Here is a 14168-nt window from a genome sequence, read left to right as displayed (position 1 = left end):
AAAAAAAAAAAATCAAGGCCTTGGGAGAACCACATTTCTGGCAGAAGTTAGGGAGATTCTGTCCCAGTGTCTAGCTGTAGGCTTTCCTAGAAGATGCAGCTATAGGCTGCATCTCTCCAATCGTCCGTGTCAAAGTGCATCCTCCTGTCTGGGTCAATTGTGACTGGATTTAGGGACCACACAGATAATCCAGGAAGATCATTTTCGTTTAACCTAAGTTAATTACATCTGCAAAGACACTTTCTCCAAATACAGTAGCATTCACAGATTCCAGGGATTAGGACTTACCATATTTAGCCTACTATAGGTACCCACTGCTAAAAAGAAATTTCATCCAATACTTACTCCTTTGCTGACTGGACAGCCTTCATAGGTTTCGTATGGGCCTTGCTCCTTAGCCAGTTCACAACTGGCTTCCAACGCTCCATAATAAATGGTTTCGAAAATTTGCTTATTCAATAACTGGGCCTCTGGACTCTCGAAAGGATACCTCATCAAGATAAAAGCATCTGCCAGACCTTGTACCCCAATTCCAATGGGGCGATGACGTTTATTTGATAAGGAAGCCTTTGTGCCCACAGATATAGGGGGGAAAGAGAGAGAAAACATTACTAAACAAAAATTAAAAGTACAATTCTGTACCAAATGACATACACTAACACTTCATCTCTTTTTTTAAAAATCATTTTATTGGGGGCTTGTACAACTCTTACCACAATTCATATATACAGCCATTGTGTCTAGCACATTTGTTGCCATTATCTTTCTCAAAACATTTGCTTTCCACGTGAGCCCTTGGTATTAGCTCATTTTTTTCCCTCTCTCCCCAATCCCCCCTTCCCTCATGAACCCTTGATAATTTATAAATTATCATTATTTTATCATACCTTACATTGCCTGACATCTCCCTTCAACCACTTTTCTGTTGTCCATCCCCCAGGAAGGAGGTTATATGTAGATCCTTGTAATCAGTTCCCCCATTCTCCCCCCACCTTCCCTCCACCCTCCTGGTATCGCCATTCTCACCACTGGTCCTGAGGGGTTCATCTGTCCTGGATTCCCTGTTTCCAGTTCCTATCTGCACCAGTGTACATCCTCTTTACACAATTCCCATAGCCATTTAAAATAACTTTCAGAATCTGATAAAATTCCATCCACCTTGGATTTCATTACCAAAAAGCAGAAAAATGATTCATACCTCTGGGACAGGGTAGTAATTTATGTCAATAATTTTATTCAAGTTACGAACAGTAACTTTGGTGACTTCCGCCAACTTCTTAAAGTCATATGTGTGTTCTAATGTGACATACATATTCAGGGCAAGGGAAGCCAAGTTACAAACTGCAACCTGAAATGCAAGCACAGAAAAAGGAGTGAAAAATTACATGATTTTTATTGTTCTCTATTTATTTCAATGGCAACACTATGCAGGCCTCTTAACACTTCCTGACATTAAAATTTCAATGTTAATCCCCTCCCTCTCTTCATCATTCTTCAGTCTATTCCTAAATCCCTAGCCCCACTGATTCTACTCACTATTCACTTATGTGAATTGTAAGAAGACCAGTGAAACAATAGGTCAGAGAGAGAGAGCGAGAGCGCCCACTGTTCACATGATTACGGTACACAGTTCTAGTGCCAGACACATGCATCCTCTAATCCGGGAACCACCAACCACATGTAGCCATCTAATGAAAACTTGCAATGCAGAAAGCTCTTCTAAAATCTGCGTGCCTATCTCACCCTAGTTTCTGACCCAGACTCACAAGCCTTCCTTAGCAACAGCTTAGATCTAAGCTTGTGAATTCTGAAAAGCAGCTCTCCTGGTGGTTCTCCCAATTGCTGTATTTACTACTATACTAGGTGGAGAGCTTCTTCAAGGCAGGTATCACATCTTATTACAATTTTAGCACCCATCCCATCTGGCATCTATCAAGTGCTTAGCATTGCTGAATAAACACACCGTTTCCGTTTTGATTCCTACCATCCTTATCAGGTCTCTCAACTCAGTTTCCTAACTGGATTCCTTGATACTCTACTCCGTTCTACACATCACCAAAGACCCATTTTTTATTTTATCATTTATCTATTTTAAATCATTTTATTGGGGGTTCGCTCGTACAACTCTTATCACAATCCATCATCAGTTGTATCGGGCATGTTTGTACCTGTTGACCTCATTTTTTTCTAGACATTTACTTTCTATTGAGCCCTTGATATCAGCTCTTTCCCCCCTTCCCCAAAACCCCCGATAGATTGTACATTGCTATTATTTTCATCTCTCACACCAACTGCTCTCTCCCTTCCCCCATGTTTTCTGTTGTTCTTCCCCCTGTAGATGGGGTGTATGGTTATGTGTCAATCATTGTGATTGGTTCCTCCTTTCTCCCTTCCTCTCCTCCTCTTCCCCCTACCCTTCTGGTACCACTATTCCCACTCCTGCTCCTGGACTCTGTGTGTCGTGAGCTCCCATCCCTTTCTATACCTGTGTACTTGTTCCAGTCTAGTCTGAATTGAGAAGCAGCACAGGGGAAAGACCCATTTTTTAAAAAGCTGAGCTCACATAGAAGCAGCTCTGCTGGCACCGTGGTTAAAGCAGTGGACCAACAAGAAGATCAATTATTCAACCCTACCAGCCACTCTGCAGGAGAGAAATGGGGCAGACTGCATCTGTTAAGATCGACAGCCTTGGAAACCCTATGAGAGCAGTCCTACACTGCCCTACAGGGTCATTATGAATCGGAATCACCTCCACAGCAGGTGGTTTAGTTTGGGGTGGATCACATCTGTCTAATAAAAGTTTAAGTGAAAAACAATTTAGGAAAAGAAGAGTGTAGGAAATAAAAATGAAAGGGCATCACTTGAAAATAACTATCAAGAAAGGCCTCAATGAGAATGTGACATGTGAACCAAGAGCTAACAATGGTTAGGAAGCAAACCAGGTGAGGAGCATTTAAACATTCAGGGAAGAGTACGCCACAACTGCAAAATCCTGAGGTCCCGAGGCAGCACATGCTTGACATTTCTGAAACTAGCAGGGCTAGAGCCCAATGAGCAAGGTCGAAAGTAACAGTAACAGCAGGGGAAGTGCATGCAGGTAGCCAGTTGTATGAAACCTTGTAGGGTAACTCTGAATGGAAAGGAATAATATAGTGATACATGCTAAAATATAATTAAGTTCTGAAAACATTAAGTGACGTGAAAGAAGAAAAACACAGAAGGGAATAATATAGTGATACATGCTAAAATATAATTAAGTTCTGAAAACATTAAGTGACGTGAAAGAAGAAAAACACAGAAGGCCACCTATTATGTAAGGCCATTTATATGGGATGTCCAGAATAGGCAAAATGGTGGAAGAGATCAGTGCCTGGGGAAACAAGGAAATGGGGAATGACTGCTAATGGGCATAAATAGGGCTTCTGTCCAGGTTGAAGAAAGTGTTCTAGAGTTCGGCAGCAGTGCAACTGTAACACATGTCAATTCCCTCCTAGTGGGTTCATGTGCAACTTGGGCATTAGGTTTAACTTACATCCTAGCTGTGTCCTGAGTTTCCTTTGTTTTAAAGAACCTGGTGTGTAGCAGTTAGTGCACAGAAAGGTTGGCAGTTTGAAACACCTGTGGCTCTGCAGGAAAGCCTGACTGTCTGCTCGCGGGGACTGACTGCAGTGGGGACTGTCCCCATGGGACAATTCCCTTTGTCACATAGGGGCTCTGTGCGTCAAAATGGACTCAACAGCAATTAGCAATACATACTTTTTTCAATTCCAGAAGGCCAGGCCCTTCCTCATCTGTACAGTAAATTTAATCCAATATCCAAACGGCCTGCCATCCAACCATTTCAATACCTCCTTAGGTGGACCTCCCCATCTCCAATCTCTTCTCACACGGAGACACTCTTGCCAGAAACAAGAACCATTCTTCTCATCCTAGCATCTTAACACTATTTTCCTTTCAGCAACCTATAAGGGTGCCTCCCTGAGACACAGATGGTTAGCTCCCAACTCTCTCTTCCTAAGCAAAGCCATCTCTCCATACACCCAGGCTCAATGTATGTGCTCCGTCAAAATAAACGTACTTGGCACGTACCCTACCCCTATCACGGTTCTGCTATGTGGTCTGTTCTTCATAAATGGAATAAAGCCTCTCGCAAAACATTGTCTTTTCTGCAAATGCCATCCCCCATTTTTAGCCTTGTCTCTTCTGTAAACTCTCCTGTGAGATTTAAGATTAGAATTCTGTCTGACCCTTTACTGAAGGATGTCCCACATGCTGATATACTTTAATCTGAAAGAGCTTCTGAAGAATTTTGTGTTTATCTTAAACCACAATAGTACACTGAAATTGTTCTCAAGTAAAAATTACTACAAAAGATGTGCAAGAAAAACCAGTCTTTTTACACAATTTATATCCTGAAATACACTTAAGAGTAAAAATCATACATCTTTAAAACTTCTCATTGGCTACATAAGTGCTCTTCTGTTTACAAACTATGAAAACGCCGGACTCCCATCTCAGGTGAAATTAAGCAAGGGATTTGCATGCAATAACTGCCTACAGTTCCTTCAGTACTCTAAGGCAGATGTTTTTCTACCCACCTCATCTTTGCTGGTATACTCTACTATTTCTGTGCACAGGTTGCTGCTTTTGATGGTGCCCAGGTTCTGCTGGTTGCTCTTCCGGTTACAAGAATCTTTGTAGAGCATGTACGGGGTCCCTGTCTCTGTCTGAGACTCAATGATGGCATACCAAAGCTGCTGAGCTTTGACAACTTTGCGGACACGACCCTGTTTCTCATAACTGAAAGGCAAAGCTACTTGTTTTAATATTTATACACTAAGAAAAATTTCATTACAGACAACTTGAAGAAAAGGCACTAAAATATACAATTATTAACATTCTTAAGTTTTTCCACTTAGGAAAGTCAGGCAGCTTGAAATCCTTTAAATGGATTCCAATCCGACTAAACCAATAATACTTTTCAGAATTAAAAGGAAAAACGAAGTAGCCAAATCTCACGATAATGTGCTATTTATTTACTGAACTATTAAAATGTGTGTCCTCATCTCTCACACACTTCCTAAGTTCAATATAAAGCATAACTTAGTTTATCAAATGTATTGTACAGCAAAGCAAAACAATAACCCTCATAGTTTTGGCCTTAATTTTTGTAAGGACCAATTTAAAAATCTTAGCAACTATTTACATATCCAAGAGTTTTAAGAAAGAAGAGCCAAAATTTTGGTAAAGAATCAGGGACCAAACCTGACCAAAACTAAATTAATCACACTCTCACCTAAAAGTTTCTGAAAATTTCGAGACTTGCTAGTGACTGATACACTTTTGAAATCTGAATCACCCAAGTAAGAGAAACATTATGAGGGGGTTTCAAAAACTTTGTGGAAAAATTCCATTATCTTTTCATTCAGATTTTCTATACGTTTTTTGAAGCCCTTGCACATAGTCAAAACATGTTCAGAAATCTGTGGTATTCCCAGACCTTTCGTACAGCTTCTCAAATTCCTCTCCCCAAACCTCATCCAGACCAGGACACTCGTTTGGACACATCAAGGACCAGTCCTACAAAGCAAAAAACATAACACCAATGAAAGACTTCAAAGAACCAGTCACAGGCCACTGAAACACTGTAAGCGATGGGTGCTTTTCCAGGCTCTTTGTCAATTTTGCGTGGAAATAACTTTAGATGCAGGCCAAAACATTTGTGTGTACATTTAGGCCTAACAGTATCACTTTAGGGAATAAAATGTAAGAGGAAAGGATGGTAGCTCTTAATTGCTCAGATAGCTTTCTGTCCATGGCATCACACTTAAGACGACTGAAGAAGAGAAAGCTCTTTTGCACATGACTGTTAGTAACAGGTACTCAACTCTCACCTGATTAGTCTCCACTCGTTTCATGAAGAGATCCGGAATCCAAAGGGCAAAGAAGAGGTCTCTGGCACGCTGCTCTTCCTTCCCCGTGTTCTTCTTTAAATCGAGGAACTCAAAGATGTCTAAGTGCCAAGGCTCCAGGTAAATAGCAAATGCTCCAGGGCGCTAATGGTAAATAGTCATTCTTTTTAGAATCAAACTAAAACAAGGCAAACATCCTCTTCCCTAAAGCACTTTTATAATATTTCCTTTAATCTTCACTATAATGGATGAATTAAATGATAGAATTTTTTTTAAGTACCATAAAAGTTTTGTTGGGGGGAAAAAGTTTTTGTGGGTAGCAACATTTTCCTTATAATTCCAGGAGTAAGAAAGAACAATTGACAAAGAAAATATTGACTAAGATTAAATAACTCATCCAAAGTGCTGCACCCAACTTGATAGAGCCTAACTTTGACAACATAATAAGGCTGGGCTCTTTATTAAAGGTCAAAGTGTCTTATGAGGTGATGTGTCTTATCAAGGTCTTCACAGATGATTATTTTTTTAAGTCTGTCAGAGGGACAGCCACAAGTTTTAAACTACCCTGTTGATAACACTGAGTAGACAATCATATTTTTTAACCTTATTTTTCTGTCTACAACTGAGAGGGTTTTTTGTTTTGTTTTTAAAGGAAAATTCAGAATAAAATACACATTGCAACCTCTATTTAAGGCTATGTAGTAAAATGAGTTGTAACTTAATCAATACTTTACAAATAAAGCATCCAATAAAAAGACTGACTAGAGTAGCGGCTCCACGGAGCCAGGGGCACAGTATACATGAGTAGAAATGACAGGTAGAAACTGAGTGCAGAGGTGCACAAGGACATTTGGAGGATGATGGCAATGATCTATATCCCAAGTGGGGTGGTGAGTCTACAAATGTATAAATTTGTCAATACTAATCAAACTGTACACTTAAAGTACAATCTATAGTTTAAAGCAAATGATAGCTCAAGAACTAGTTTTTAAAGATAAATGGAAAAAAATCACATAATTACAACTATACACTACTGAACCATCTCACTGTTCAATGGCTAAAGCATTTCAGTTCTTTCAACTATGAGAACATACCTTGTTCCCACCTTGATCCACATATCGAGCTGTGTTGTTATACACTCTCAGCATCGGTACAAGGCCATTGGAATTGCCATTAGTCTGGAAAAAAGTCCAAGAATAAAGGCATCAGGAAAGACAGAAAGGCGCCACGGTGGCATGCTGGGTTAATCACTGGTTAATCACAGGTCAAACCTGCTAGCCACGACAAGGAAAAAGATGAGGTAGTCTGCGTCTCTCTGTCCTCTAAGGGTGCTATGAGTCAAATGGACTTGATGGCAGTGCGAGCAGAGACTGAGAGGGCTGAGCAAATGGAATAAAATAGTCCCAAAAGATAATAAATGACTCCCAAACTTTTGTACTTTCCTGATTTTAAACCGTGCAGTATGCCCTTGTTCTGTTCGCACATCTGCCTCTTGATCCATGTACAGGTTCCACATGAGAACAATGTAGTGTTCTGGGATTCCCATTCTTTTCAAGGCTATACATAGTTTGTTATGGTCCACACAGCCAAATGCCTTTGCATAGTCAATAAAACATAAGTAACTATCTTTCTAGTATTCTCTACTTTCAGCCATAATCCATCTAACACCAGCCATGATATGCTGGGTTACATGTCCTCTTTGGAATCTGGCCTGAATTTCTGGTAGCTCCATTATCAATCTACTGCTGCAACAATTGTTGGATAATTTTCAGCAAAATTTTACTTGTAAGTGATATTAATAATATTGTTTTATAATTTGAGCATTCTGCTGCATCACCTGTCTAGTTAGGCAGGGTTCTCTAGAGAAACAAAACCAGGACACTTAGGATTTTATATATATGAATAAATATATACAGCAGGAAGGGAAAATAACAGTTAACTAGTCCACACAGCAATACAGAGGGCTCAGGTCAACTCACTTCTGTGGAACAGTTAATATACTTGAAGTCCTTCAACTCACAAGGGCTGCTGGGTCCAAGGTCAAGGAAGCAGACAGCTGACTCTTCCCTATTGCAAGGCCCACAAAGTCCGCCCACAGGCAGCAAGGAGCAGGCCAGGTTCCCAACAGTCAGCAGTTCAGAAACTTAGTGAAGCAGGCCCGGATGGGATAGCAAGCTGAAGTAATGCAAGACGAAAGGATCCACCAGCCTCAAGCTCAAGCGATGTACACGCCAGCAGCGAGGCGAAGCAAATCTTGAAGGAACCTCAAGCTCTAGCTACAGAACCCACGGGTGGTTGGCTATCCCGGTTGGGTATCCCACGGGTAGTGTAGCTCACAAATTGAGGCAGAGACTAGTTAAAGCAGCTACAGTCTAATCACCTGAGAGGAAGAGAGGGGCAGACCTTGCCAAGTTATTTATCTCTTTTCCCTCCAACCAAACTGCAACCTGATTAATCCTACATACTCCTATTGGCCAGATTGGCACAATAAACCTACCTATCACAGTCTAACCCTTGTCAACTGCACACAATTCTTTACCCATATATAACTTCCAGACATTAATGAAACCACACTTACATCTAACATCATACATGAACAAAGGAAAGATATTCAATAAGCACATGTAAAGAAGATAAACCGACAATCACAAGCCTTGCTTTTGCAATGATCACGTGGTTGTAACTGACAGGTAGAACTACCTTCTTCTACTACCCTTTCTGTATTACCTTTGCCCTCGGCCACCACCTCAGCTGGCCGTGATTATTTGCCTGGTGGGGTGACCCAGACCTTCGTGAGGGGTCTGGGTCATTAGGTGTCCTATCAGGATTGGGTTCTGTAGTTTACCGTTTACTTTAATCAAAGGGCATGGTAGTACCAAGAGTCGGCCTATGGGATCTCCTGGATTCCAGACATATTCTTCTTTACCTCCATTATGTAGCACCAGTCCAATTTCTCCTTGGTAACAAGGGTCAATCAAGCCACTCAGTACACTGAAACCCTTCTTGACCTGTTAATCCAAAGGTATAAAAAGCCTAAAATGGCCAGTGGGGTGTCTCAGCTGCCAGTTCAGTGAAATCAGTGCTGTGTTTCCAGGTGGGAGAGTTCCTTCCTTGGGGACTAGGACCTCCAAGCCTGAAGCGTATCAGGTTGCTGGGGCAGGAAGTAAAAATGCTGCAAGTGGATCACTAGGAGTAATAGTGAGTGGTGTCACTGCAGCTTCCACCCCTTGGTTCCTGGACCCAGAGGAGACCCAGCACCACTTATTGGCTGCTGGTTTAGAGAGTATACAGCCTCCTGGAGAACACTGCCCCAGCCCTGCAAGTTGTTGCCTCCTACTGGCACAGTAATTGTATCGTTAGGAGACCATTCCATTGTACTATCAAGCCAGCTGCTTCAGAATGATGAGGAACATGATATGACAAGTAGATTCCATGGGCATAGGCCCATTGCTGCACTTCATTTGCCATGAAGTGAGTTCCTTGATCTAAAGCAATGCTATATGGGGTGCCATGCCGGTGGATAAGGCATTCTCGAAGTCCACGACGGGTAGTTTTGGAGGAAGCATTGCATGCAGGGAAGGCAAATCCATATCCAAAGTAGGTGTCTATTCCAGTAAGAACAAAATGCTGCCCCCTCCATGATACAAGTGGCCTATGTAACCAACCTGTCACCAGGTTGCCAAGGAATGGGAACATATAACAGTATAAGCCTTCAGTGATGTAGCAGGATCCTTCTTCAAAGGGACCTGCCTTCCCCTCATACAAGGGTTGTGGGCCCGTAAACTGGCTCAGGTGTGGGAATTGACTGAGTGGTCATGACTCTATTCTGCTGTTCACCTGATCTAGCATTCTTCTGCCTGTACAGATCACGTAAACATTTAGTAGGTTTCCCATGTATTTTACTCCTAGCCAAAGCTGTAAGTCCACACGAGACAGGGTGCTTTGATTACTACGGAAACCTTGCTGTCCTGTCCACTACAATAACCACATCCACCCCATCTCTGTTAATTCAGTGCTAACACCTACCCCCTACCACCACAGGCCCAATCAGCCCCTTGAAGGCAAATATCAGAGTTCCGTTAGGGCATTACCCACTGTTAATCCTGGTGTACATAAAACAACAATCACAAGAGTCTTCAAGAGGTGCTGGGGCCCACTTCACAAACTTGTTCCTTATGGTTGTGGTGAAGGGTATGTCCTCAGGAAGCTCCCTTTTGGGTCTATGGGATTATTCTGATAGATCCATTTCAACATATCAATTTCCCTATGCTTTTGGATGCCTTCTTCTACAGTGTACCAAGGATGATCAGGTACCTCAAGTTGGTCTAATCTAGGCCATCTGGCAGCTCATGCTTCAGTGAACCAACCAAATAAGCAATTAGATCCTCTCTTAACCTCTCTTGCTGAGATACTGAAGGAAGAATCCATGCTTAGATAAGAATCCATGCTTATCAAGAAACTCAGACTGGTTTAATGCTTTATTCCTTGCACCAGTACCCCCCCACCCTTAGTAACCATTCCCAGGGATATTCCCAAGACTTCTGCTTGTATGTATTAGAAAACTCAAGCAGATCTTTATGAGTATAGCACACTTCTTCCTGAGTCATCATCTGAACCTCACCTCCTTTAGGAACGTCTGAGTTACAGATCTAGAGGATATAATGGGTGGTGGGGGTGTTTCCTGGGGGCTCTCAGCAATATCTTGTAAGGCATCTTCCTCAGGCAGGCTACAGATGCAGCCCTACCTGGCACTGCAGCTTGAACAGTTTGGTTAATCTGGTCAAGTGTGGGTTGTTTTACTGATAGATGATTAATCCCCTCAGGTGGGAGGGATGGATCTATTGACTGGGGTGGCTCAAATGACTCTAGGGCCTCAATATCCTCCTCTTCTGGATCATCAGCCCATATGTTCCCATCCCATGTTTCAGGGTCCCAATTCTTTCTGATTAATGCCCTTACTTTAATCAGACTCTGTTCTAGTCCTGCAATTCAGCTGATGCTGTAATTCAGCGACTCGTATGATGAGACTGGATTTGGTTCTCGGCAATGTCTTTTACTAGAGGAGAGAAGACTCTCCTCTGTAGCACATGCAAAAGTTTTTAGGTCTGTGGTTCGGCACTTGAGACGTGCTTCTGAGGTTCTGAGACTATCCCTTTCCTTGAGCAGATTTTCTACTGTAAGGAGGACCAGCCAACCAGCTTCCCTGTACTTCTCATCCGGACAAAACTGCTGGAAAATATCAAACACGCTCAGCCAGAGCCTCTTCCCTCACCAGCACCTCATCTATGGGTGGTGATTGCAGCCTTCAATGGGGATTACAATTCAATGTAAAGAAAACCAAGATCCTCACAACTGGACCAGTAGGTAATAGGTAAATGGAGAAAAAACTGAAGTTGTCAAGAATTTAGTCTTGCTTGGATCCACAATCAATGCTCATGAAAGCAATATTCAAGAGATCAAATGATAAATTTCATTGGGTAAATCTGCTGCACAGATCTCCTTAAAGTGTTGAAAAGCAAGGATGTTACTGTGAGGACTACGGTGACCTTGACCAAGCTATGATATTTTCAATTGCCTCATGTATGTGAAAGTTGGACATTGAAAAAGGAAGAATGAAGAAAAATCAATGCATTTTAATTATGGTGTTGGCAAAGAATAATGAAAGTACCATGGACTGCCAAAAAGAACCAACAAACCTGTCTTGAGAGAAGTAAAGCCAGAATGCTTCCGAGAGGCAAGTAAGGCAAGAGTTACTCTCATGTACTCTGGCCATGTGGTCAGGAAAGAACAGTCCCCAGAGAAGGCCAATGTTCTTGGTAAAGTAGCAGGCAGACCGTAGACAAGATGGATTGCCACAGTGGCTACATTAATGGACTCACACATAAGAACAAGTGGGAGCGTTCCATTCAGTTGTACATAGGGTCATGTTTTAGAATTAATGCAATGGGATCTGACAACAAACAGCACACTTTTGGAAGGGTAACTAATTTCCAGTTAGCAATCTATCATTTTACCCATTCTCCCTTCCTCTCAACATCCAATTTGAAAATGTAGTAGCCAACATAAAACCCACATAATGTTTTGTGTTAATTATAATCATTACAAGATTATGTCATGGCATCTCTAATTTACAATGAGATATATAAAATTATAAGTCAAGAAAGCCCCAAATTTGGGTAAACAAGCGCCACAATTTCTAAAAGTCACTATATAAAGGAACACTTTAGGTAAACGTGAAACTACTACTACAATGTCTTTCCCCCCACAGAATTGAAGACAACTTACAATGAGAATTATTTGCAATGGGTAACTTCAACCAATAAATAAGGCAAATGGAGCGATACTCAACAATAATTGCATTCTAACGAGAGCAAGAGTTCTAAGACTACACTATATTGCCTGCATCTGTGGAGTCACTCATGGTCACCCACACACAACAGAATGAAACACTGTTCCGTACTGTGCCTTCCCCATGATGGGGTGCAGAGTAGACCAGTATGGCCTACAAGGTTTTCATTGGTTATTTTATGGAAGCAGATTACCAGGTCTTCCTTCCTTGCTCATCTAAGATAGAAAGATCTACTGAAACTTGTTCAGCATCACAACCACATGCAAGCCTCCACTAGCAGTACACTGGACATTGAAAGTTGGACCAGGTGGTGGCTACACAGGAGATACACTGGCTGGGACCAACCTGAGCCTCCTGCATGAAAGGTGAGAATTCTGCCACTGAAACCCCAAGATTATAAGAAACCTCTTCAGATTCTTTAATTCTTCAAGGAAAGTCTTAAACAGTCAGAAAGATAGGTGAACAACGGCTCATTGTACTGCTGTGTCCATGTACAGTGATATACATATAAATACAGCACCTTTATTGTTGTTTCTTTTTCTTCTACGTATGTAATCCCCCATTCAATCTGGACCAGCCACAAAGACAGACAGAAAGTGCGGGGATTTTTTATTCTTTAGCATCCTAGTGCAAACCAAAGGAACAACAGTCAATTGTCCCAGGTCTATCAGTAGATGCTGAATACAGAACCTTTACAACATCATAACCAATTTCCTGCTAGGTAAGTGTTTACTAACTTCATCCTACTGGGTTAAGTCATTTTCTTGATTTTACAAATAAGAAAACTAACTCAGAGATATAAAATAACTTGCTCGAAGTCACCCTGCTAGTAAGTAGTGGATATTTAAAACAAGGTCATAGTCAAAATCATTACCTAGACTCCTGATGAATAGTCAACGAACAAGATGGCTAGAGTTTATCTCATAAAGTGTCAGTGTGTAGAGCTTGAACCCTGGCTCATATATTGTGATCCCAAAAGTAATTTAAGTTAATAAACCTCAGATTCCTCACTTTTAAAATTCGAATAGTACCTGTACTCACAAGGTTATGGTAAAGTTACTTTTCCTAACATGTTTGTAATGGTATCTATTTCATAAGGTTGCAATAAGGATTAAACAAAGTGCTTAAGGTCAAACATGAACTTTATAACAAAATTAGTACATCTCGAGTATTCAATAAATTATATCAAATCCAAACCAATTTTAACCCATAGTGGTTCCATACAACAGGGCAGAACTCCTCCTTAAGGTTTCTGAAACTATACTTATTTCTAAAATAAATCAAAATCAGAGCTGAAAAAGGATTCTAGGGATTCTAGAAATGAAGCCACAGGTGAAAAGACTCTAAAGCACACAGACAGCTAATAATTAGCAAAGACTTGGGGGCTTCCAAACACCAACAGGTGCCTTCTCAAACATAAGCCTGCTTGCTAATGGACTTAAAACCGCCCTGGCCTACATTTTTTTCCAAAAGTCACATGACAAAAGCTTACCCCAGCAATGTAGCTGCCAGTAGCTCGAATACAGCTCACAGCAACACCAATTCCTCCTGCAGATTTGGAAATCAGTGCACACTGCTTTAGAGTATCATAAATCCCTTCAATACTGTCATCTTTCATACTCAGAAGGAAACAGCTACAGGGGAAAAAAAAGTCACAATTCTGAGTAAGGAAACAGAGCAAAGCTGAATCACAAAACCAATTCTATAACCCAAAAATACTGTTACACGAATAAAGTTTACGGAGTTCCTAAGTGTTTTTAGGAGACAAAAAAATGTGGTATGACACAATAAAACATATCTAAATGAGATTATCTTTAAATAATTGTATTGCCTAAAAGAAAAGTCTTACAGGAAGTATAAGATAGCTTACATTTTCACCAAATTATGCATGTGTCATTATATTTTCT

At 41.1% G+C, this 14168-nt stretch overlaps 1 protein-coding gene and 1 non-coding gene across 2 annotated transcripts in view; both read right to left on the bottom strand.

The window, feature by feature from the left end:
- Window positions 1–14168, bottom strand: part of RRM1 (ribonucleotide reductase catalytic subunit M1) — a 46440-nt gene that overhangs the window by 7022 nt on the left and 25250 nt on the right. The window contains exons 9-15 of the mRNA XM_045293188.1: window positions 13754–13895; window positions 7007–7090; window positions 5895–6056; window positions 5501–5580; window positions 4599–4800; window positions 1199–1348; window positions 346–567 (exon numbers count right to left, since the gene is read on the bottom strand). Of these exons, the coding sequence (XP_045149123.1) occupies window positions 346–567; window positions 1199–1348; window positions 4599–4800; window positions 5501–5580; window positions 5895–6056; window positions 7007–7090; window positions 13754–13895 (1042 nt within the window). The remainder of the gene's footprint in view (window positions 1–345; window positions 568–1198; window positions 1349–4598; window positions 4801–5500; window positions 5581–5894; window positions 6057–7006; window positions 7091–13753; window positions 13896–14168) is intronic.
- On the bottom strand, window positions 12809–12941 carry LOC115870521. The gene has a single exon (XR_004046754.1). It is a non-coding gene; the product is annotated as a small nucleolar RNA SNORA31 (small nucleolar RNA).

The sequence above is a fragment of the Echinops telfairi genome, unplaced genomic scaffold (assembly GCF_000313985.2).
Source record: "Echinops telfairi isolate 266 unplaced genomic scaffold, ASM31398v2 ScPeMD7_1713;HRSCAF=2227, whole genome shotgun sequence".
Taxonomy (NCBI): Eukaryota; Metazoa; Chordata; class Mammalia; order Afrosoricida; family Tenrecidae; genus Echinops; species Echinops telfairi.
This window is presented reverse-complemented; position numbering and strand designations above follow the sequence as displayed.